The following is a 24,225-nucleotide window of genomic DNA, read 5'->3' as shown; positions in this document are numbered from 1 at the left end:
ATAAACAAAAAAAGAAGAAAAAACAATCTTAACTTAAATAATAATTTCATAGCTTTCGAATTTCGATATTGTAGGATAACGTTTTTAAAATAAATAAAAATCGACAAAATTCGATCAAAATTGACACTTGGCGCGCATGATCTTTCCCGTTCTTTCTTGCGAAATGTGACAGAGACAGCGGCAAACCGATGGAACGGCCTTCACACAATGACGCATGCCGCGTGTACAGACGTGCCGTTCACACATAGAAATGCAAGTGATTTTTGATGTATAGCGTGTCCGCCCTGTGGTTGGGTTCGTGTGTGTGTGTGTGTGTGTGTGTAATGTGTACCTTGACGTAGACGCCGGGCACGTCCTGGCGGCCGCAGCCGAAGCCCCACGACACGAGCCCGGCCAGCTCGTAGAACCCGTCGTCCTGGCACACCAGCGGCCCGCCGCCGTCGCCCTGACATAGTCACATACAACCACCAAATGAGTTCCTCCAAATATAGTAATATTAAATAGAAATTATAGTTTTAAGTAAACAATGTAATAGATTAAGACTTATAGCTTTAAGATAATATTTGCATGCTTAACTAGCAAAATATGTCACTGTACGGGAAAACCTTTCCAATATCACCTTGTTGTACCATATTTTATGCAAATAAAAGAATTTTATTTTATTTTTTATTCTTTTTATCAATAACGATACATACTATTTTTTTATTTTATTTGCAATATTTGCATTGATTATTTTTATATTATTTTGACTCATGTTCTTTCACTGCATATCATTAAATTTGTTAAATAACAAACGAAACCGTCAACGCCATCTATACGAGAGTAGGCCAAAGGTAGTGGCGCCATCTGATCGGGAATCAAATTTTCTTGATTTTCGAGGCACGTTTTTTCCTTAGACTGTATCCATCTATTACGGAGTTATATCAATCTTTGGTAGTATATTATAATTTGCCAGAAATATATTTAGCTGATTAAAAATAGCAAATTTTCCCCATGTTTCATAAAAAACACGAACAACCTTATACAGTTGAAAATATTTTCGTCAAGTTCGGGAACATATAAACAAGAAATAAAAGTTTCCATTTTGGAAATGGAAAGTTTGGTTCCTCATACAACATTATTAGAGGATTCCAAAATTATACCACGTGGAAATTTCGCTATTTCCCCCCACCGCTCATACTTGACCCCGGGAGGGCCTCCCGGCGATCACTGAAGTTCACAAATTGCAATCTTTTTCTGTCCCTCTAAATACGCCACAATTGGAGTAAAAGAGAAAGATGCCCGCAATTTTGTGAACTTCGGTGTTCGCGTTAGACCCTCCCGGGGTCAGGTATGAGCGGCGGCGGAAATTTCCACTTGGTATAATTTTGGAATCCTCTCATAATCTCCTGTATCCTTATTATCAATAAATAATAAAAAAATAATTTTGTATGAGGAACGAAATTTTCCATTTCCAAAATGGAAACTTTTTTTTGTTTATATGTTCCCGAACTTGACGAAAATATTTTCAACTTTATGGAAACTTACCAAAACTTGTTTATTTGATTTAATCGAAAGACACTCCATTTTCTTACCTGACAGGCATCGTTCCCTTCTTCACCGCCCGCGCAGAACGAGCTGGCAGGGAGGATGAAGATTTTTTCAGTGACGGCGTTGACTTTCCGGATGCACTCCGCGTCGCTGACTATCGGCAGCTCGGCCTCTCGCACTCGCAGTGGGATAGGACCAGCTGGAAGTATCAAAATACATTTTTTTGTGAGATATCTTAATGCGTAACAAACCACTGCGGCGTATGTTTTATGCAAAATTTCGAAATATAATTTTAGCCCCTTCGACCTTTATACACGAGTGCGAAAAAAGAGTGTATTGTTAATTTTTTTAAGGACAGCAGTGGTCTTCTTCTTAAAAAAAACTTTTTAGAGTACTTTAGAGGCCCAATCCTTGGGTAAAGCCTGACCAGGATCACGCGCCATGTTGCGGAATTACACTAGAACTAATTTTTTCATACTATACTGATCTGTCACCCTTTACATGAGAATAAACAGCGCCCTCTTGACAATAATCATAAATCTTCAATGATCTTGACAATGCTTTTAAAATGTCAAAAAAGTAATTAATGCTGGAAGGCTCGGCTTCAATTCAAACCCGTATATCTAAACACTGACCTTTTCAGGCAAGAGCACAGGGCTCGTACATAATCAATTGATTATGAAGAAAAACACGTTGAGGAAACTGAACTACTTAATCCAAAAAGAGCCTAAATTTTCCCTCTGGATTCTCGGTGGACCTCGGGTTCCCTGAGCGTGGCCAAGGAAGCCTGGACTTCGCATCGCTAGGAAATGAGGGCTACCGCGTTTAATTTAGCCGCTAGGGGCGCTAGTGTAGGTGGAGGGCTTTCAAAATGTCAAATACATAGAAGTTTTGGGGGTTTCAACCTTTTTTATCTGGAATTTTCACTCCTTATTCATAATTGTGGTAAATCTTTGTCCATCTTTGATTAATCATGTTAAACAATAGATATAGCTCAATAAATTTTAGTGGTTTAAAAAAAGTGCCAACTAAAATATATGCCAAATTAAACAGGTTGAAAAAATGGCACATTTAGACGATAAAATGGTTTTGTGTATTGACGTATTGATTTTATAAAAATAAGCATAGAAGAATTTTGAGATCTGTTTTTCTGGACCTACATCTACAGTGGCGCCAACTGGTGAGCACAAAAACGGCAGCCCTCATTGAGCTCCATTATCCAAAAGTGTACATAGGTCTTGAGAGCCCTCGGTATGAAGTAGTACTCACTCTCGCCCATGTACCCGTACCCGGTGACGGTGCAGCGCTTGCCGGCCGCGTGGCTCACTCCCCGCGCCGGCAGGCACACCAGGCACACTCCTGAAACATTGTGGAACAAACAATACGGTATTTGACTGTATTTAAAAAAATTACAATATAAGATTAATAGAGAAACGTAGACAGCAGTTATTTTTAGACAAAATTTATATTTTAAAACCCGTGACCCGTATAAAACTGTAAAGAGTAGGTAATTTGATTGTGACGTCACATGCTAGTGTTTCATATGAATAGGGTATTTGACTGTATTTAAAATAAATTATTTTACACCATGCATAAAATGAAGCACCAGAAGATTAATAGAGAAACGTAGACAGCAGTTATTTTTGGATATTTTTTTTATTTTAAAACCCGTATAAAACTATAAAGAGCAGGTAATTTGATTGTGACGTCACATGCCTTATAAATTCCATAGTGGCAAAATCGTTTTGACAGTTCGAAAAATTCGAAAAAATAAACTGATTTGATTAGTCAAATACCCTTAGACACATGGTGGAATGCACCTAATCAATAATAGAGTATTTGACTACTAGTCAAATCAGTTTCTTTTTTAGAACTGTCAAAACGATTTTGCTACTATGGAATTTATATGAAACAATAGCATGTGACGTCACAATCAAATTACCTTCTCTTTATAGTTTTATACGAGTTTTAAAATAGAAATTTATTTATTATATTTAAGGTTTTCTTTAGTTTCTTACTTATTTTTCATTCATGTCAATATATGGAAATTTAGGCACATGTTTTTTCTCATTAGGGTGTCATTGGCTGAAACACTTCAGCTGCTAGTGATAATACCAAAGCCAAACACTTAATTAAAAATACGTTGTCATTAGTGAGTTACGAATACTAACATAGTTTTTAAGGTTTAGTTTGTAGATTACTAACAAAATGGATCTTGTTATCTAAATAAATAAACGCTTTTTTTTATAAAGCAAAAACTGACCTTCTTTGAGGTCCGCTTTCCCGTGTAGCTTCAGCAGCGCTATATCATTGTCCAGCGTCTGGCTGTTGTGGTTGTGGTGGATGTAGGTGGTGGCCACGCGGAGGGTCTGAGCGCCGGGCGACCCGTACTTGCGGGTGAGGTCGTGGTCTCCCACTCGCACGTAGATGGCGTCTCCAGAGCGGACGATGCTGCAAAAAAATAACAAATTAATTATACATTGTTAAAACATGTAAATACCTATAGTAAATATCCGGCTATGCGCCTTCACGTACACGCGGTAAAAGAGGAAAATACTAGAAGTGCCAGCTGGACATTACGGACCCTGGGCTCCGAAGAGATGAGGCGAGAAAATTTAATGGGCCCTACGGAAGACCAGGGCTGGTTTTATAGCTAGAATTATTAGGGTTTGGGTTTATTTCGCAATGCACATTTAATGATTGTTTTTTTTACTTTTTGTTGTCTGTATATGTTTGTATATGTCACAAATAAAGGTTTTTATTTATTGTTAAAAGATATTATACTGTAGCGTCTACATATTACATACTTCATAGACTTAGTCAATCCATATCCTGGTCACGGCACCAATTTAAAAACACTCATTCTCTTGTTTCTAAGAATGAATTTAAAAGCGCAAAAGTTTCAAACCAGTGAATCCGGTCATCAATGAGTATTTACTTGGTAACACAGTGCGCCGCAGTCAGCACCCACTGCGTGCCGATAAGGGCGGCCCCACACAGGTACTGGTTGAGGGAGTTGATGAGCGCGACCTGCCAGCACCACTCGCCGCCCATCACTCGGCCGAGACGGGAGCTAGAGGGGCTTCCATGGAGTACTCACTTGGTAACACAGTGCGCCGCAGTCAGCACCCACTGCGTGCCGATAAGGGCGGCCCCACACAGGTACTGGTTGAGGGAGTTGATGAGCGCGACCTGCCAGCACCACTCGCCGCCCATCACTCGGCCGAGACGGGAGCTAGAGGGGCTTCCATGGAGTACTCACTTGGTAACACAGTGCGCCGCAGTCAGCACCCACTGCGTGCCGATAAGGGCGGCCCCACACAGGTACTGGTTGAGGGAGTTGATGAGCGCGACCTGCCAGCACCACTCGCCGCGCTCGCCGTCCTCGCCGCCCATCACTCGCCCGAGGCGGCGGGAGCTGCGGGAGGAACTCCCTGGAAACCATAATAAAAACGATGAACAAGCACAATCGGATTAGGACACTAACCTCGAAATCTCTTCCAAAGTTATGAAATTTGGTTTGTATGTTAATAAAAGGTTCCTTTTCATGTCCACACTATTTGACATTTGGGGACCTCGAGGAATCGCAGCCATCTTGGAAAAGGTGTACCATCCTGGAGAAATTTGCGTTTTACTCTAAATCTACGTTCTCTCTGAAAATATGGTGTAAGGCAACATAAAGCTTATTAGATTCTACACAAAAAAGTCCTAGTTGCTGAATCCAGATTTCTCTTTCTGGGGGACTCTTTCAGGGGATATTCTTTTAATAGGAAACTTGTAGGAATATGAATTCCTCTTTTGTCTATACATTATGTACACGTTATACCCCAATATCAACATTTTACTCGACTGCGACTTAAACAGAAAGTAGGGTTATGGGTTTAAATACTAATAATCACTACACTCTGTAGCTCAGGATACTGGACGGATTTTTTAAAATGACGTATCGGTAGATTCCTCTTGCCCTTCACAACCTGTTTACACTTGTTTTATTAAAGAAAAATCAGTACAACCGCCTTAAGAGATATTTAAACCCATAACCCTACTTTCTGTTTAAGTCGCAGTCGAGTAAAATGTTGATATTGGAGTATAGACAAAGTGGATTTCATATTCCTACAAGTTTCCTATTAAGAGAATATCCCCTGAAAGGGTATAAGCGTTAAATCTGGATTCAGCAATTATTTTCTATAACAAGATGTATTTTTTCCGCAAAGATATCTTGGACTTTTTTGTGTAGAATTTAATAAGCTTTAATGTTGCCTTACACCATATTTTCACAGAGAAGGTAGATTTAGAGTAAAACGCAAATTTCTCCAGGATGGTACACATTTTCCAAGATGGCTGCGATTCCTCGAGGTCCCCAAATGTCAAATAGTGTGGACATAAAAAAGAGACCTTTAATTAACATATACACCAAATTTCATAACTTTGGCAGAGATTTCGAGGTTAGTCTTAATCCGATTGTGCTATATGTAATATGTGTGTAATCGAAATTGTGATTTGGAAGTCAGAAGGTGATCAAGGTAATAAGGAGTCGGTATAGGATGACACGGTGGAACGGCCCAGGTCTAGGCGACCGACACTTCGTTTTCTATATTTAGAAGGCATCAAGTTCTTTCCATCAGGTGTGACTAGGGCCAATCGCCGATCAGTTTATAATAAATAAAAAAGTGATCTCCGAGGCTCGCAAGTCCCTTTCTATAGAAAACGAAGCATCGGACGCCACGGCCCGGATCCGAATTGTTCTATTAGCTTGAGTCATCTAGTTTGCAACTATCATAGACTAGACTAGTAAGGTTTTCTAAGAATTAAAAAAAAAATTAAAAGTAAAACAATTTTACCTTTTACTCCGCAGACGTATTTGTTGTATTTTTCCGGCACTCTTATCGTCGAGCCGTAGACTGGTTCATACGGGACAGCTGAAACCAAAAACAATGCATATTAGTATAGATTGTAGAGGTTTCAAATTGTCCCCGTACGGCTTATCCTTTGTCTATTGTTAAGTAAAACGGCGCGTGCTACTACCTGTATAAAAATAACCCGGCCAAGTGCGAGTCGGACTCGCGCACCGAGGGTTCCGTACTTTTTAGTATTTGTTGTTATAGCGGCAACAGAAATACATCATCTGTGAAAATTTCAACTGTCTAGCTATCACGGATCATGAGATACAGCCTGGTGACAGACAGACGGACAGCGGAGTCTTAGTAATAAGGTCCCGTTTTTACCCTTTGGGTACGTAACCCTAAAAATGGTTGAATCGCTTTAACCGGTTAATGAATTACGACTCTATGGTAATCAGAATAAGATTCAAAATGAACTAATGGAAAAATATAATGCAAAGCTGTATGTGGTCTCTCTACGGCACCTCTACGGTTATTGAGTGCCGGCGAGTCGAACGCTACAAAACCAGTTTAAAGTGTGTCATCGAAATGCGTAACAATGGCGCGTTATCGGAGAGCACACCTACACTGGTTTTCTGAGCGTTGGACTAGCACGCGCTGAGGTGCCATTAGAATTATACGACTAACCATGCCTTATTCATAATAGTTATGCTGCTGCGTTCTTAAAATCGGGGACTAAGCGCATGAATCAATCACTGATTACGGCTTGGTTGGGCAATTTATCTTACCCAAATGGGGCAAATTCCTGTCGAGTTACATATACCTAAGCACAATGATAGTCACTTACTCATGGGTGTGGGATGCGGCGTGGTGGTGTAGGGCTCGTACTGTGGGGTGGCGAGGGGATAGGTGTCGTTCCTCTGCACACCGGTCACTTGCAGGACTGGATGGAACCAGCAGGCTTTCCCGAGTCAAACTAATCATTATTTCAACTTACTCATGGGCGTGGGATGCGGCGTGGTGGTGTAGGGCTCGTACTGTGGGGTGGCGAGGGGATAGGTGTCGTTCCTCTTCACACCGGTCACTTGCAGGACTGGATGGAACCAGGATGCTTTCCCGAGACAAACTGATCATTATTTCAACTTACTCATGGGCGTGGGATGCGGCGTGGTGGTGTAGGGCTCGTACTGTGGGGTGGCGAGGGGATAGGTGTCGTTCCTCTGCACACCGGTCACTTGCAGGACTGGATGGAACCAGCAGGCTTTCCCGAGACAAACTAATCATTATTTCAACTTACTCATGGGCGTGGGATGCGGCGTGGTGGTGTAGGGCTCGTACTGTGGGGTGGCGAGGGGATAGGTGTCGTTCCTCTGCACACCGGTCACTTGCAGGACTGGATGGAACCAGCAGGCTTTCCCGAGTCAAACTAATCATTATTTCAACTTACTCATGGGCGTGGGATGCGGCGTGGTGGTGTAGGGCTCGTACTGTGGGGTGGCGAGGGGATAGGTGTCGTTCCTCTTCACACCGGTCACTTGCAGGACTGGATGGAACCAGGATGCTTTCCCGAGACAAACTGATCATTATTTCAACTTACTCATGGGCGTGGGATGCGGCGTGGTGGTGTAGGGCTCGTACTGTGGGGTGGCGAGGGGATAGGTGTCGTTCCTCTGCACACCGGTCACTTGCAGGACTGGATGGAACCAGCAGGCTTTCCCGAGACAAACTAATCATTATTTCAACTTACTCATGGGCGTGGGATGCGGCGTGGTGGTGTAGGGCTCGTACTGTGGGGTGGCGAGGGGATAGGTGTCGTTCCTCTGCACACCGGTCACTTGCAGGACTGGATGGAACCAGCAGGCTTTCCCGAGTCAAACTAATCATTATTTCAACTTACTCATGGGCGTGGGATGCGGCGTGGTGGTGTAGGGCTCGTACTGTGGGGTGGCGAGGGGATAGGTGTCGTTCCTCTTCACACCGGTCACTTGCAGGACTGGATGGAACCAGGATGCTTTCCCGAGACAAACTGATCATTATTTCAACTTACTCATGGGCGTGGGATGCGGCGTGGTGGTGTAGGGCTCGTACTGTGGGGTGGCGAGGGGATAGGTGTCGTTCCTCTGCACACCGGTCACTTGCAGGACTGGATGGAACCAGCAGGCTTTCCCGAGTCAAACTAATCATTATTTCAACTTACTCATGGGCGTGGGATGCGGCGTGGTGGTGTAGGGCTCGTACTGTGGGGTGGCGAGGGGATAGGTGTCGTTCCTCTTCACACCGGTCACTTGCAGGACTGGATGGAACCAGGATGCTTTCCCGAGACAAACTGATCATTATTTCAACTTACTCATGGGCGTGGGATGCGGCGTGGTGGTGTAGGGCTCGTACTGTGGGGTGGCGAGGGGATAGGTGTCGTTCCTCTGCACACCGGTCACTTGCAGGACTGGATGGAACCAGCAGGCTTTCCCGAGTCAAACTAATCATTATTTCAACTTACTCATGGGCGTGGGATGCGGCGTGGTGGTGTAGGGCTCGTACTGTGGGGTGGCGAGGGGATAGGTGTCGTTCCTCTTCACACCGGTCACTTGCAGGACTGGATGGAACCAGGATGCTTTCCCGAGACAAACTGATCATTATTTCAACTTACTCATGGGCGTGGGATGCGGCGTGGTGGTGTAGGGCTCGTACTGTGGGGTGGCGAGGGGATAGGTGTCGTTCCTCTGCACACCGGTCACTTGCAGGACTGGATGGAACCAGCAGGCTTTCCCGAGTCAAACTAATCATTATTTCAACTTACTCATGGGCGTGGGATGCGGCGTGGTGGTGTAGGGCTCGTACTGTGGGGTGGCGAGGGGATAGGTGTCGTTCCTCTTCACACCGGTCACTTGCAGGACTGGATGGAACCAGGATGCTTTCCCGAGACAAACTGATCATTATTTCAACTTACTCATGGGCGTGGGATGCGGCGTGGTGGTGTAGGGCTCGTACTGTGGGGTGGCGAGGGGATAGGTGTCGTTCCTCTGCACACCGGTCACTTGCAGGACTGGATGGAACCAGCAGGCTTTCCCGAGTCAAACTAATCATTATTTCAACTTACTCATGGGCGTGGGATGCGGCGTGGTGGTGTAGGGCTCGTACTGTGGGGTGGCGAGGGGATAGGTGTCGTTCCTCTTCACACCGGTCACTTGCAGGACTGGATGGAACCAGGATGCTTTCCCGAGACAAACTGATCATTATTTCAACTTACTCATGGGCGTGGGATGCGGCGTGGTGGTGTAGGGCTCGTACTGTGGGGTGGCGAGGGGATAGGTGTCGTTCCTCTGCACACCGGTCACCTCCAGCACTTTAGACTTGGGCGCGCAGCATTGCGTGCCAGCCTTCTTGCATTTAAACACGTCCGTCATTTCTGCGTTGCCTGGAATTTTAAAGTTTTTTTATTATTAAATATTATTTAAACTAAAACTAAGTCCGTTTCAAGTAGCAACACTTACATTTACTTATTTTTTCTGAAGCTTAGCTCTGGGTCGCAGCAGACCACCGAGAAATTGTATGAAAAAGTTTTAGCTGCGCGAATTTTCGAAGCCTTTGTACTTTATATGCTTTAGTTTCACCTCTGCGTTGGAAGATCAGATGGTAATCGGTAGTCGCTTTCGTAAAAAACAGTACGCCAATAAAACAGACGTTCAAGTCCTTTGGGATGCAAGATTTTAACTTGAATATGAGGATGAAACTTACGGAAGCACGTAAAAGAGAGCAGAGACACGATGCAAGAGCCCGGGCAGTCCGGGCGCGGGTCGGCCGGCGCCGGCGTCGTGCTCGGGGTCGTGGTCGTCGGACGCTGCGTCGTGCGCGGAGGTACTCTGAAAATAGAATAGAATAGAATAGAATAGAATTCATTTATTCATGGTAAACTACATTTCATACAAATGTATTACAAAGAAAAAGTATATTTAAAACAAAAAAGTATATAGTCCCGCCTTAGTATAATCAAAGATAGATATAACTCCGTAATAGATGGATACAGTCTAAGGAAAAAACGTGCCTCGAAAATCACGAAAATTTGATTCTCGATCAGATGGCGCCACTAGTTTTGGCCTACTCTCGTATAGAGGGCGTTGACTGTTTCGTTTGTTATTTATAATTTTAACGCATACCAGTGAAAGAACATGGGTCAAAATCATATAAAAATATTTATGCAAATAAAAAAATCATTTATCCATATTTAAATACATTTTAACGTATTTTTATAAATCTTAATTTTTAGTTTTAAAGTATGTCGATAGATGGCAGTGAATTTACAATGGTTACAAAATTTACTATGACAGTACCGCTCTATCTTATTATATCCTCATTGGTATAATGCTAACCTTAAAGTCAGCGCTGGTCTTCCGGCGAAACCAAAATCCATACTAAATGTTATATATAAATGCGGAAATGTGTCTGTCTGTCTCTTACCTTTACACGCTTAAACCGCTGAACTTTGTTGAAATTTGATATACATAGTCCCGGGGAAGGACATAGGGTAGTTTTTATCCCGGAAGTCATCCTTTAAGGGGATGGAAAGGGGGTGGAAGTTTGTATGGGAAATCGATAAAAAGCAAATTGGATAAAAAATAAGCTACCCAAATTACTAACTCTACGCAGACGAAGTCGCGGGCAGAAACAAGTATATTATATGTATACGTTTAATTTACCTAAATTGTAAAACATAATATGAGGAATAGGAAAGAAAGATGATAAAATAAAACAGAGCTTTGTCTTGAAGTGTTGGTACTATTTCAACAGCAGCCGGCGACACCCTTAACTGGCCGCAGACAAACTTTAAAAGAAAGATATCCCGAGGGACTTTCGGTTCGAACGCCATCTTGATAGTAGCCTCATGATTAATTCCTTTGTTTTTTGCTCATTAATATTGTTTAAAGTGTAATATCGATAGCTTTATTATACAATAATCTAATGTGGTAGTGTGCAGTGAATGGAGAATTAATCTCAAAGCGTGTTTAACCACCATTTTGGAGTCAACGGCCGGTAGTCCACGTGCTTCTCGTAAAATCCAGCTATCGGTTTTACGAGACAACTACAACAACCACCGAACAGCGTCGTGCTCTAAGAGCATTTATTTTGTTCCTACCCTTTTACGTGACATTGGCTACGGGCAACACCGCCCTCAAGTCCATCAAGAAAAGAAGAAAAGATATCCCGAGACAACCTGGCCACGATATGTGCCTCAAACCTGTTAGGTCTAACGTGGCAACTATAAACTAAACTTCTTGTACAATGACAGGAGTTCTGTGCCGAGCTCTGGGAATGGGAAATATATTGGTTGGTAATTTGGTCTCGCTTTGATTGCGTGATGAAGCATATAGACTGCATATAACCATTATGTTTCGCCACGTACTGTGATCGAAACAAGCTTTTACAGGAGTAGAACGGGTGTTATCGCACAGAGGTGTGCCAAAATGTGTGCGTGTATGTGTGTTTGTGTATGTATGTATGTATGTGTGTGTGTGTGTGTGTGTGTGTGTGTGTGTGTGTGTGTGTGTGTGTGTGTGTGTGTGTGTGTGTGTGATTCATGGCGGAGTAACCTTACCTGCTATTATCACAGCACACGGAGCCGCTAGTTTTGCACTGCGTGTGGGAAACTAGCACGGCGGGCCGCTCGCAGAACGCCGCCATGATGTTTAGGAGGCAGTAGCCCGGGCAGCGAGGCAGCGGCGCCTGTAACATATACAAACATGAATCTAATATAACTGGATCGGTCATGAGGGGTGGGGGTAAATGACCGAACGGGGGGGGGTTCAGTAGGAGTAGCAGAGAAAGCGCTGTTATTGTTTGTCCTTGTCACAGTCTTAAGGAACGCCTGTTAATGGCTACTCCGTTGGGTTATATTCTCTTAGCCTCCTATAGTGCCTCCTATAGTTCATGCACGCTCCCTATTACATCCGAAGTTTTAAAAGCAGTTCCGCCATACACGTAGCCAAGCAATACCCATTCAATATAACTTACCGGTTTAGGCGTGGTAGGCGGCCGTCTAGTAGCTGCCACACAGCACTTCTCCTCCCCAGGACAATACGCGTCTTCGTCCACCTGGTCGCACCAGCGCGCGAACATTTCCTCCATACAGTTCCCGCGGTACTTGTGCTCCTTGTACTTTGAAGTCGGCCACTAGAGGAGGGGAAGAACAGAACGCCATACACGAATCCAAGCAATACCCATTCAATATAACTTACCGGTTTAGGCGTGGTAGGCGGCCGTCTAGTAGCTGCCACACAGCACTTCTCCTCCCCAGGACAATACGCGTCTTCGTCCACCTGGTCGCACCAGCGCGCGAACATTTCCTCCATACAGTTCCCGCGGCACTTGTGCTCCTTGTACTTTGAAGTCGGCCACTAGAGGAGGGGAAGAACAGAACGCCATACACGAATCCAAGCAATACCCATTCAATATAACTTACCGGTTTAGGCGTAGTAGGCGGCCGTCTAGTGGCCGCCACACAGCACTTCTCCTCCCCAGGACAATACGCGTCTTCGTCCACCTGGTCGCACCAGCGCGCGAACATTTCCTCCATACAGTTCCCGCGGCACTTGTGCTCCTTGTACTTTGAAGTCGGCCACTAGAGGAGGGGAAGAACAGAACGCCATACACGAATCCAAGCAATACCCATTCAATATAACTTACCGGTTTAGGCGTAGTAGGCGGCCGTCTAGTGGCCGCCACACAGCACTTCTCCTCCCCAGGACAATACGCTTCTTCGTCCACCTGGTCGCACCAGCGCGCGAACATTTCCCCCATACAGTCCCCGCTGCATTTGTGCTCCTTGTATTTGGACGTCGGCTACTAGAGGAGGGGAAGAACAGAACGCCATACACGAAGCTAAGCAATACCCATTCAATATCACTTACCGGTTTAGGCGTGGTATATAGGCGGCCGTCTAGTGGCCGCCACACAGCACTTCTCCTGCCCAGGACAATACGCGTCTTCGTCCACTTGGTCGCACCAGCGCGCGAAGAGTTCCCCCATACAGTCCCATGTGCTCCTTGTACTTGGACGTCGGCCACTAGAGGAGGGGAAGAACAGAACGCCATACACGAAAGTAAAGCAATACCCGTTCAATATCACTTACCGGTTTAGGCGTGGTAGGCGGGCGTCTAGTAGCCGCCACACAGCACTTCTCCCCAGGACAATACGCGTCTTCGTCCACCTGGTCGCACCAGCGCGCGAACATTTCCCCATACAGTCCCATGTGCTCCTTGTACTTGGACGTCGGCCACTAGAGGAGGGGAAGAACAGAACGCCATACACGAAAGTAAAGCAATACCCGTTCAATATCACTTACCGGTTTAGGCGTAGTAGGCGGGCGTCTAGTAGCCGCCACATAGCACTTCTCCCCAGGACAATACGCGTCTTCGTCCACCTGGTCGCACCAGCGCGCGAACATTTCTCCATACAGTCCCATGTGCTCCTTGTACTTGGACGTCGGCCACTAGAGGAGGGGAAGAACAGAACGCCATACACGAAAGTAAAGCAATACCGGTTCAATATCACTTACCGGTTTAGGCGTGGTAGGCGGGCGTCTAGTAGCCGCCACACAGCACTTCTCCCCAGGACAATACGCGTCTTCGTCCACCTGGTCGCGCCAGCGCGCGAACATTTCTCCATACAGTCCCATGTGCTCCTTGTACTTGGACGTCGGCCACTAGAGGAGGGGAAGAACAGAACGCCATACACGAAGCTAAGCAATACCCATTCAATATCACTTACCGGTTTAGGCGTAGTAGGCGGGCGTCTAGTAGCCGCCACACAGCACTTCTCCTCCCCGGGACAATACGCGTCTTCGTCCACCTGGTCGCACCAGCGCGCGAACATTTCTCCATACAGTCCCATGTGCTCCTTGTACTTGGACGTCGGCCACTAGAGGAGGGGAAGAACAGAACGCCATACACGAAGCTAAGCAATACCCATTCAATATCACTTACCGGTTTAGGCGTAGTAGGCGGGCGTCTAGTAGCCGCCACACAGCACTTCTCCTCCCCGGGACAATACGCGTCTTCGTCCACCTGGTCGCACCAGCGCGCGAACATTTCTCCATACAGTCCCATGTGCTCCTTGTACTTGGACGTCGGCCACTAGAGGAGGGGAAGAACAGAACGCCATACACGAAGCTAAGCAATACCCATTCAATATCACTAACCGGTTTAGGCGTGGTAGGCGGGCGTCTAGTAGCCGCCACACAGCACTTCTCCTCCCCGGGACAATACGCGTCTTCGTCCACCTGGTCGCACCAGCGCGCGAACATTTCCCCCATACAGTCCCCGCGGCATTTGTGCTCCTTGTATTTGGACGTCGGCCACTAGAGAAGGGGCAGGAAGAATAACGCTGTTAATGGAAAGTTATGGTTAATTTGAAGAGATAAAATCAAGTATTTCCAGTGGCAGATCGCTTGTCAAGATATTATCTTCTAGAGATAATATCTATCCAACTTAATGACCGCGGACCTACGGTTAATTTTACGAGTTAGCAGTGTGGAAGACCAAGTTGCAGACTTGCAGTTCGTCAAGTTCTAGAGATACCTACCTACTTACTTCTTCTAAGTTACACAGTTAAACGTTGCACCAAACAAACAGCCTTTACCAAACAGGTGCTAGGTATCGTCTATATCGCATTAACCAATATACTTAATTTAAGTTTAGTTCAATAAAATAAGTGGATACTTGATGGTAAACTGAAGTCACAAGTCATGCTTGTTTGCTAAATAAAACACAAGAATTCTTTAAAAAAAATAGGAATCAGGAGCTTTTCTAACTTCTTTATACGAGTAAATGAAGTGAATGTTTTCGTTCCAGCGTCGCAGATTGGTGTGGCAGACAAACGCCTGTTTCGTTTTTTCTTTTGGTTCCATTTATAGCGCAGCAGGTGTCTATAGGACAATGATGAATGATTACTTACTGGCGTAGTAGACAGTCGTCTACTACGCCTACGTCCCTTCTCCTGGACAGTAGGCATTCTCGCCTCAGTCGCCGTGACATTTGCTAGGCCTTTGTATGTTGAGTGGGCTGTTGTTATGCTCAGTATCATATGCTGTTGTATGTCCCCTCTCCGGGGCAGTAGGCGTCCTCGTCCACGTGGTCGCAGAGCAGAGCGAAGAGTCCGATGATGCAGTCCCGCGACATTTGCTAGGCCTTTGTATGTTGAGTGGGCTGTTGTTATGCTCAGTATCATATGCTGTTGTATGTCCCCTCTCCGGGGCAGTAGGCGTCCTCGTCCACGTGGTCGCAGAACAGAGCGAAGAGTCCGATGATGCAGTCCCGCGACATTTGCTAGGCCTTTGTATGTTGGCTGTTGTTATGCTCAGCTGGAGAAAAAATACTTCTTAACGAATAAATTTCTTACCGGTGTAGTAGGTCTTGGCGTAGTAGGCGGACGTCTAGTCGTAGTCTGCTCTCCCTTAGAATCAGTGGCGCAGCATGTCCCCTCTCCGGGGCAGTAGGCGTCCTCGTCCACGTGGTCGCAGAGCAGAGCGAAGAGTCCGCTGATGCAGTCGCCGCGGCATTTGCGGGTGGGGCCCTTGTATTTTGAGGGGGCTGTTGTTGTGGTCAGCTGGAACATAATAGAGAATAGCTTATAGTATATCTCATCTAATTCTTGTGTGAGGATAATATGTCATTTGTATACTTTCGCTGATTCTATTTAATATTACGAAAAAGTTTCAAAATTCCCTTAAATTATACCATTGCATTTAAAATTACTGTAATGATTAATACTGGAATATCTGGGAGACCGAGCTTTGCTCGGAAAACATATAAAAACTCAAAAATGCGCGTTTTCCCAGAGATAAGACCTAGCTAGATCGATTTTTGGCCCCCGAAAACCTTCATGTAGCAAATTTCATCGAAATCGTTAGAGCCGTTTCTAAAATCCCCGAAATATATATATATGTACATATATACAAGAACTGCTCGTTAAAATTAGGTATAAGATAAGATAAAATACACACACACACACACATACACACATACATACATACACACATAGACATATTGTACACACTAACATAGATATAGGTAGCATATTATAATTTTTGTACTAACACTATATAGGTTCTGTTCTGTGCCTGAAATAAATATTTTCAATTTCAATTTCAAAATACTATAAATTAAGTAGGACTTACATATATGAGTTATAAAGAAACTAAACTGTCTTTCCTTAAAAGATTATTATCTACATTGCTGGTCGAAGTTTATCTGGGGGCCATTTCTCAAAAGCTTGTAACTTGTAATACAAGCGGATGTTACTCTTTGATAGCTTATGTTAGAAAGGGACTTCCACAAGTTACAAGCTTTTGAGAAACGGGCCCCTGATGTAAATTATATCCCCAAAACTTTTCTACCCCTACAACTCCAGGGCCCTATAACAAAAAACATTACTAGTGTAGTCGACAATAATGTTACATTGTAGATAATGTGTTACATGCACAATTATTACACACATATCAGTGCCCTGTTTATCAAAAACTTAGCTTGTAATACAAAGGGAAGTCCCTTTCTAACAAAAGCTGTCAAAAAGTGAGTTCCGCTTGTATTACAAGCTACAAGCTTTTGATAAACAGGGCACTGGGGCCCGTATCTCAAAAGCTTGTAGCTTGTAATACAAGTGGAAGTCCCTTTTTAACAAAAGCTGTCATAAAATGAGTTCCGCTTGTATTACAAGCTACAAGCTTTTGATAAACAGGGCACTGGGGCCCGTATCTCAAAAGCTTGTAGCTTGTAATACAAGTGGAAGTCCCTTTTTAACAAAAGCTGTCAAAAAGTAGGTTCCGCTTGTATTACAAGATACAAGCTTTTGATAAACAGGGCACAGATCTACAAGTTTACAATCTACAAAAAATTCACACAACAACGCGTAACACAAAACATGGTGCTTATGTCAAATGTAGATTTAATCCTACAATTTACATATTTCCTAAAAATAGATAATAGAAATTTGTCTCCCATTATGTTTTCTGGTACACCAACTTGTTAAATCTACAATCTTGTAACTTGTCACTTGTAATTTTTTTATGCTCAAAAAGTCATTTATTTACACAAAACAATAATAATGTGCACACTACATAAAAAAAATACAGAAATTCAGAAAATCTTAACCTAGTTACATGTAAAAAAACTTGTAAATTGTAATCGTAAGTTTTTTTGATATATCAAACTTTTCTCAACACTTACAGCATTGCTAGGTCTATTAGTGTGCTTCTTATTCTCACTAGGAACCACAAGGTCCGACGGCCGCCGGTCCCCGTACCCATCTTTGGCCACGCAGCACAACCGTCCGGACACGCAGAGATCCCGTGACGTTAGGTACGCTTCGCAGTATTGCGTCAGACGGTTTTCCACGCACGTGCCGGGGCACGCGATGTTACCTGCAATGATTATAGTTGGTTAGAATGGCCTTCAAAGTCCCAAGCCTTGAAGTCAAATTACTCACAGAAAATTCAAACCAAAAAAAAATGTGCAGACCTATTTTGTAGAATCTTAAAGCGAAAGGTTATGTGTGTGTCTATTTATCAGATATCACCTACAGACATTATGAGACGTAGATATCACATAAAACGCTAATGTTGACAGACATTCGTAAGCCTATTTTTCTGCAAATTTTTATAACAATGAAATTTAATTTAATTTATTTATTCTTAAGCTTACAGTAATATACCAAATCGCTTACACGGTAAACATTATGCATCCTTAATTAACAAATACAAAATTCTGACACAAATAACACCACAGAATTACAAACTACATAGAAGAACAACAAAACACTAATTAGCTCCATGCGTGAATTTATTTTTATTTTTGGATTCATAATTTATATCGTTGGAACACCGGAAATGATAAAAATACTTTTGTAAACCTTAACATTATTTTATTAAAAAATATTTAAAATGTTGAAAATTTTTGAGCGGTTGAAACGCTCATAATTTTTGGCGCGAATTCGACAGAGCGTGATGACGTCACACGTTGGGCGGCCCAACTGACGTTTGCTACTAATGACACTAATCTGTCGAACGCGTGACGTCACGTGGCGTTTCGAGCGTTTCGCTCACTAGCTTTTCGCGGGCAAATTTTTGTACTTTTTATTTATAATTTTAAGTAATTAAATGGTAATTTAAAAACGGAAATGCATTTGTAACATGATATAACGGTAACAAACATCCGAATAAAACATATTTCGTTCAAATATAAACTTCATGCATGAGGCTAATTACGGTTAAACAAGCAAACCAAAAAAATAAAAATAGTCTGTTTATGCGTAAGTATAAATTCAGCATAAAAATAATATGAAAGCGCTTACAGAACATAACAACATTGCCGTTGTTCCGTTACAATTCTAAATGTTTGAGATAGATTTCACTGTTCTAAATTTTTAATTGATTCAGCAATAGACTGTTGAATGTGTTTTAAATGTTTATTTAATACATACAACATGGTCCTTCGAACCTGATTAGACCCAACCTTCATATCGAATATACCCTATCCTACTCCTATCCTCCTAAGGCCCAAGGTCCTACCGGTACTTCTTTAGTTCGATTAAATTTAAACCGTATTCTATTGAAACAGTTGCATTTCTTTTGTTTCGTTAAATTTTCAAACAAATAAAAATCAACTCTATTCCCTGCACCATAGGTTCAAATTTCAGTGGCAAATTTTGGGTTTTGCATTTCGCTGCCCCAATATTACAGGGTTCTATGTTTCACTTTTATCGAACTGAAATTTGAACTCTATCATAGTGACATTAAGTCGAATTTCAACTATCTTGAAAATGTAACATAGAACGTTGTAATATTGGGGCAGCGATTTGTATGGCTGGGCGTTAGGAGGCTATACTCACTAGACCTACGACAATAGACGCAAATGTACCTAATAATTACCACTGTCTTTATATCTGTCTGGCGCGGGCGTCGTGGGCTCCTCCTCATCGTCGTCTGGCGTCGTGTAGCGCGTCGTGAACGGCCGCCGTGTCGTCGACAGCGTGTCGTTACCTGAAATCACGACATATTTATCGTTAAACCTAGTAAAAATATGTGGTATTTTCTATAAAAAGCCTTATTAATGATGCTCCGATATAAATACAATGCCGCGCGACGCTGTGCGGCGTAAGCGCCATCGACAATAAGGTATTTTAACTGTGCGCCTATTCAGATCAGAGCTGGAAGTCGCCAGCAACATGCTGAGGTGAGACCATTTCGTGGCACTTTTTCTTTTTTATGTTTCTCTGTTTTGTATAATTTTCTATTTGTGTGTGCTTACGAATAAATTATTTCTATTCTATTCCTATTCAAGGCACCATGGCGCTCATATTTAAAGACGCAATGCACATAAACAAAGGCTAGTGGTGTCTAATTAGACAATAAATAAATATTAATAGGACATTTTTACACAAATTGACTAAGTCCCACGGTAAGCTCATGAAGGCTTGTGTTGTGGGTACTCAGACAATGATGTAAATGACATATAAATACTTAATACAACCATGACTCAGGAAAGAATATCTGTGCTCATCACACAAATAAATTACCGGGATTCGAACCCGGGACCATCGGCTTCATAGGCTTCACTACCCACTAGGCCAGATCGGTCGTCAATGGTCAAAGTACAAGACAAAGAGATATGCACTGCTCTTGCAGAACTGACAAACTAAGTCAGCCTTTTATAGGAATTACTGCATATATCGCAGATCTTATTGACTATTTCATGGTCTATCAGTAATTTTACGAAACAGGGGTCGTTTTTAAGCCTATTTAATTTAGTACCTACTAAGGTTATTAGGCGACGAGTGTCAACTAGAAACCTGGCACTACTATTATCGTTTTGATGACTTGACTACAGGAATGCCTTTGCCCAGCAGTACGACACACAAAGAGAGTAACAAAACAAAATAAAGAAGGTAACATTTATGCTAATTATTGCATATTCATGTATAGGAAACTTGCTTAACAAGGTGGGGCTTAATTATTTTCAATGTCTTGTTTAGCATAATCCATTCAGCCCTTTGAACTTTATACACAAAAGTGCTCTTTTGACTTATGCAAAACGGACGCCATTTCTAGTTCTACTTTCAGAGTCAGACTATGAAATATCAATGAGGACTTTATGAATGATGAAATGAGGTTTACCTATAACTTAAGTAGGTAAGTACCTATATGAAAAAATTGGACCACTACATAGAGCACAAGGAGATTCGGTCGGATTCCAATCACAAAGGATCACGAATCCAGTCTAACCTAAACTTATGGCTTCTACAGTGTGCAAAAATGCGTTAATTTTGTCAACTGAAAATCTGGCAACTGATGTTTTTAAGTATGATAACCCTCAATAAATCTAGACCTTAAATACACACATTCAAGCGTGTCTAAGTTAGGTCTGACAACACATGTGGTACTGACCTAGGCTCATCCACGGAGCACTTCATAAAGGGATTGGGGCACTTCAACGATGGAGCAGATAAGCGACGCGATGGCGCGCATGCACACGCCGGGGCAGTTCTTGTCCAGTATGTCCAGAGACCATGGGTCCAAGAGACCATAAACAAGAGGTACTGACCTAGCGGCTCGTCAACGCAGCACTTCATGGAGGGATTGGGGCACTCGACCTCGTCGAGCACGTTGGAGCAGATGAGCGACGCGATGGCGTGCATGCACACGCCGGGGCAGTTCTTGTTCAGTGTGTCCAGAGACCATGGGTCCAAGAGACCATGAACAAGAGGTACTGACTTAGAGCTTTATCCACGCAGCACTTCATAAAGGGATTGGGGCACTCGACCTCGTCAAGCACGTTGGAGTAGATGAGCGACGCGATTGCGTGCATGCACACGCCGGGTCAGTTCTTGTCCAGTATGTCCAGAGACCATGGGTCCAAGAGACCATAAACAAGAGGTACTGACCTAGCGGCTCGTCAACGCAGCACTTCATGGAGGGATTGGGGCACTCGACCTCGTCGAGCACGTTGGAGCAGATGAGCGACGCGATGGCGTGCATGCACACGCCGGGGCAGTTCTTGGCGTCAACTTGTGTGTCCAGTGTGTCTAACAGACCTGGAAGTAAATGGGAAAATGTTAAAACGGACTTTTCATCCAAAACAGAGACAACTGTCGGTAAAAATATTTATGAATAATGGAAAAATTACCCAGATGGCATGGGCCACCTACCTAATGGGACCTATGGAGGTACCTACATCTGCCTCTACGATGGTTCGAAAAACTTCGCAGCTCTAGAATTCATTCTCCCGAATAGAATGCTTTATCAAACCTACACTTAGTTTCATGGTCCTAATTGGTCCTAATCTTGTTGATTTAATGAAATGAAATGAAATTTATGTATGTATGTTGAGAATGGGGTACATATTAAGTTTAAATTGCTACTAAGTAGTCTCACCAAACTCTACCTTTTCAGGCGTACAGTACATTTAAGGACGAGACACAAAATTACATTATATAATATTGATTAATCGTGGGATCGTGGTCAAACGCCTGCCTATTATTCATCATAAAAAAAAAAGATTTAAAATAATTATAACTAACTTAAATAAATATAAATAATAATAAAATTAAAGTTAAATTAACATGTCATACAATTAACATTTTGAAATCGTTAAACCTAAAAAGTGTTATTTTTTCGATTAAGTATAGTTAAAATATGTTTCTGAAGTTATCATCTATTACATCATTTTACTCTATCTAATTCTAGGTGGCTCCACTATAAACTATGTTGATTGGAACATCTAGGCGTCATCCGATCGGGCCTAATCTTGTACCATTGACATAATTGACCGAATAGAAACCTTATTTCAACGTCATAAGGCCTACGGTCGGTTAATTATGTTAATTTGTTCATCGGATTCCCGTTATCCCACGGAATGCTCGCGAGTCGCGACCTTGGCCGCTCAAACGGTTCTCGGGTAGCTAAACAGCTGATTATACGCAGTGCAGGCTTCCGAGGCTGATATTTGTGTCGTTTTCAATCAAAAGGTACCACATTGTCGCTTGCCATAAGGACGCTCTGATAGGTTATTCGTATAAAGATACAATCTAATTTCGTCCTTATGGTAAGCGACAATGTGGTACCTTTTGATTGAAAACGTCACATTTGATGGTCTGGAATGTCATTGATTTTAGCTGTTAGCGTTTTTTAAAACTGTAATTTGCTACTATGTATCGTGTAACAGGCAAAACTCTAATGGGTTTATTTTAATTGGATCCTCTATTTCTTAGTTAGGTAGGTATCTATATTCTTGGGTTTAGGGTTCCGTACCGCAAAAGGAAAACACGGAACCCTTATAGGATCACTCGTGCGTCTGTCTGAATGTCTATCCGTCTGTCACAGCCTATTATTTTCTCGGAACTACTGGACCTATTAAGTTGAAATTTGGTATACATATGTAGTAAGTTTGTGACCCAAAGACGAACATGCAACGTAAACAAATGAATTTATACACGGGGCCCATTTTTTGGGGGTAAATGACAAAATTAAAAAATAAAGTTTTACAAACTATATCGTGATTATATCAAATGAAAGAGCTCTGTGAGAATCTCAAAAAAAAATTATAATATTAAGATAAACAGTTTAGAGGTTATTCAAGAAAATAGGCAAAAAATGACCATTCCCCGCACCGAGGCTAGTCGTAACTCGAGAACGACCTTGAAGTTTCGGGCATTCTACATTCCAAGCAGCAGATGAACATGCATTCAATTTACTTCTCTCTTTCTATCTTTAGCCTTTTTCTACCTTTTTGGCGTAGGCCTCCTTCATTTTGCGCCATTCGTCACGGTTCTGTGCAACTTGGAGCCACTGCTTCCCCGCAGTCTTCTTGATGTCGTCCCAACGCATCTTGGGTCTACTTTGAGGACGCTTGTCCCCCCATGGTCGCCACTCGAGTAGTCGTCCACGTTTTACTTCTATAACTATTTAAATTATAGCTAAGTGGGCTACTAACTGCACTCCGCTATCCCGGCCCGCAGTAGGGCTACCACGCGCTGCAACTATATTTATAGCATGGCTGTGTTTAATAAGCTGAAAGCAAACATTCACGTCTGCTGTATGCAGGAGACCAAATGGAAGGGCTCAAAGTCGAGAGTTATTGGACTAGGATATAAACTAATCTACCATGGATCAGATGCAAAACGAAATGGACATCCTTAATAATAGAATAAGAGGAAAGGACTATGTCGTCATTATTGCATTGAACCTTCCGGAACAACCGAGAGGAAGAGGAAGACCAAAATCCACATGGAGGTCCAATATTAGAACCGATAGAACCTGAACATAGCAGAAGAGACAACCCAGAACCGACTACTCTGGCACAGTGACGAGGAGACCCGACCCCACGTAGGTGGGATAAGGGAAGGAAGAAGAAGAGTGTTTAATAAGCTGAATTGCTAGCCCTGCGTCGCACCATTTGGGCTATGTAGGCCACTAGGCGGTAGGCCATGGGTCCACAGGAATGCGCGTGAGTCGGCTGCGTAGGTACATATTGCTTCAGCGGATCAATCATGAAAGGTTTTAGTTGTAGAGGTTCCTTATACCTTATAAATTAAAATGATGACTAATATATGCGTGCGAGACTTGGACGCTAACACTTAAAGAAGAAAACAAGCTCCTGGTGGCAGAAAGGAGAATACTCAGAAAAATCCTGGGTCCTGTGAGAAGGGAAGATGGCAGTTTTAAACTCCGAAAAAACGTCGAGATTGAAGATCTTGTGGCTGCACCCAACATTATAGGCGAGACAAAAGCTCACCGTCTCCGCTGGTTCGGCCACGTTTTGAGAATGGAGGAGGATCGCGGCGTTAAAAGGGCGTACTTGGGACGCCAGGT

The 24,225-nt window shown here is 43.1% G+C and overlaps 1 protein-coding gene across 1 annotated transcript in view; it reads right to left on the bottom strand.

Moving 5' to 3' along the window:
* Positions 1-24,225, bottom strand: part of LOC134748041 (protein masquerade) — a gene marked incomplete at its 5' end in the record, with an annotated part of 48,709 nt that overhangs the window by 937 nt on the left and 23,547 nt on the right. Inside the window, 30 exons of the mRNA XM_063682773.1 lie at positions 332-445; positions 1,575-1,729; positions 2,800-2,889; positions 3,794-3,981; positions 4,793-4,964; positions 6,372-6,449; positions 7,219-7,314; positions 7,369-7,464; positions 7,519-7,632; positions 7,669-7,764; positions 7,819-7,914; positions 7,969-8,082; positions 8,119-8,214; positions 8,269-8,364; positions 8,419-8,514; positions 8,569-8,664; positions 8,719-8,814; positions 8,869-8,964; positions 9,019-9,114; positions 9,169-9,264; positions 9,319-9,414; positions 9,469-9,564; positions 9,619-9,786; positions 10,107-10,229; positions 11,966-12,089; positions 15,762-15,968; positions 17,588-17,793; positions 19,288-19,398; positions 20,960-21,124; positions 21,264-21,449. Coding sequence (XP_063538843.1) covers positions 332-445; positions 1,575-1,729; positions 2,800-2,889; positions 3,794-3,981; positions 4,793-4,964; positions 6,372-6,449; positions 7,219-7,314; positions 7,369-7,464; positions 7,519-7,632; positions 7,669-7,764; positions 7,819-7,914; positions 7,969-8,082; positions 8,119-8,214; positions 8,269-8,364; positions 8,419-8,514; positions 8,569-8,664; positions 8,719-8,814; positions 8,869-8,964; positions 9,019-9,114; positions 9,169-9,264; positions 9,319-9,414; positions 9,469-9,564; positions 9,619-9,786; positions 10,107-10,229; positions 11,966-12,089; positions 15,762-15,968; positions 17,588-17,793; positions 19,288-19,398; positions 20,960-21,124; positions 21,264-21,449 — 3,659 coding nt within the window. The remainder of the gene's footprint in view (positions 1-331; positions 446-1,574; positions 1,730-2,799; positions 2,890-3,793; positions 3,982-4,792; positions 4,965-6,371; positions 6,450-7,218; positions 7,315-7,368; positions 7,465-7,518; positions 7,633-7,668; positions 7,765-7,818; positions 7,915-7,968; positions 8,083-8,118; positions 8,215-8,268; positions 8,365-8,418; positions 8,515-8,568; positions 8,665-8,718; positions 8,815-8,868; positions 8,965-9,018; positions 9,115-9,168; positions 9,265-9,318; positions 9,415-9,468; positions 9,565-9,618; positions 9,787-10,106; positions 10,230-11,965; positions 12,090-15,761; positions 15,969-17,587; positions 17,794-19,287; positions 19,399-20,959; positions 21,125-21,263; positions 21,450-24,225) is intronic.

Source organism: Cydia strobilella, chromosome 1, assembly GCF_947568885.1.
Source record: "Cydia strobilella chromosome 1, ilCydStro3.1, whole genome shotgun sequence".
NCBI lineage: Eukaryota > Metazoa > Arthropoda > Insecta > Lepidoptera > Tortricidae > Cydia > Cydia strobilella.
The sequence above is the reverse complement of the archived record's forward strand: the minus strand, read 5'-3'. Positions and strand labels throughout refer to the sequence as shown.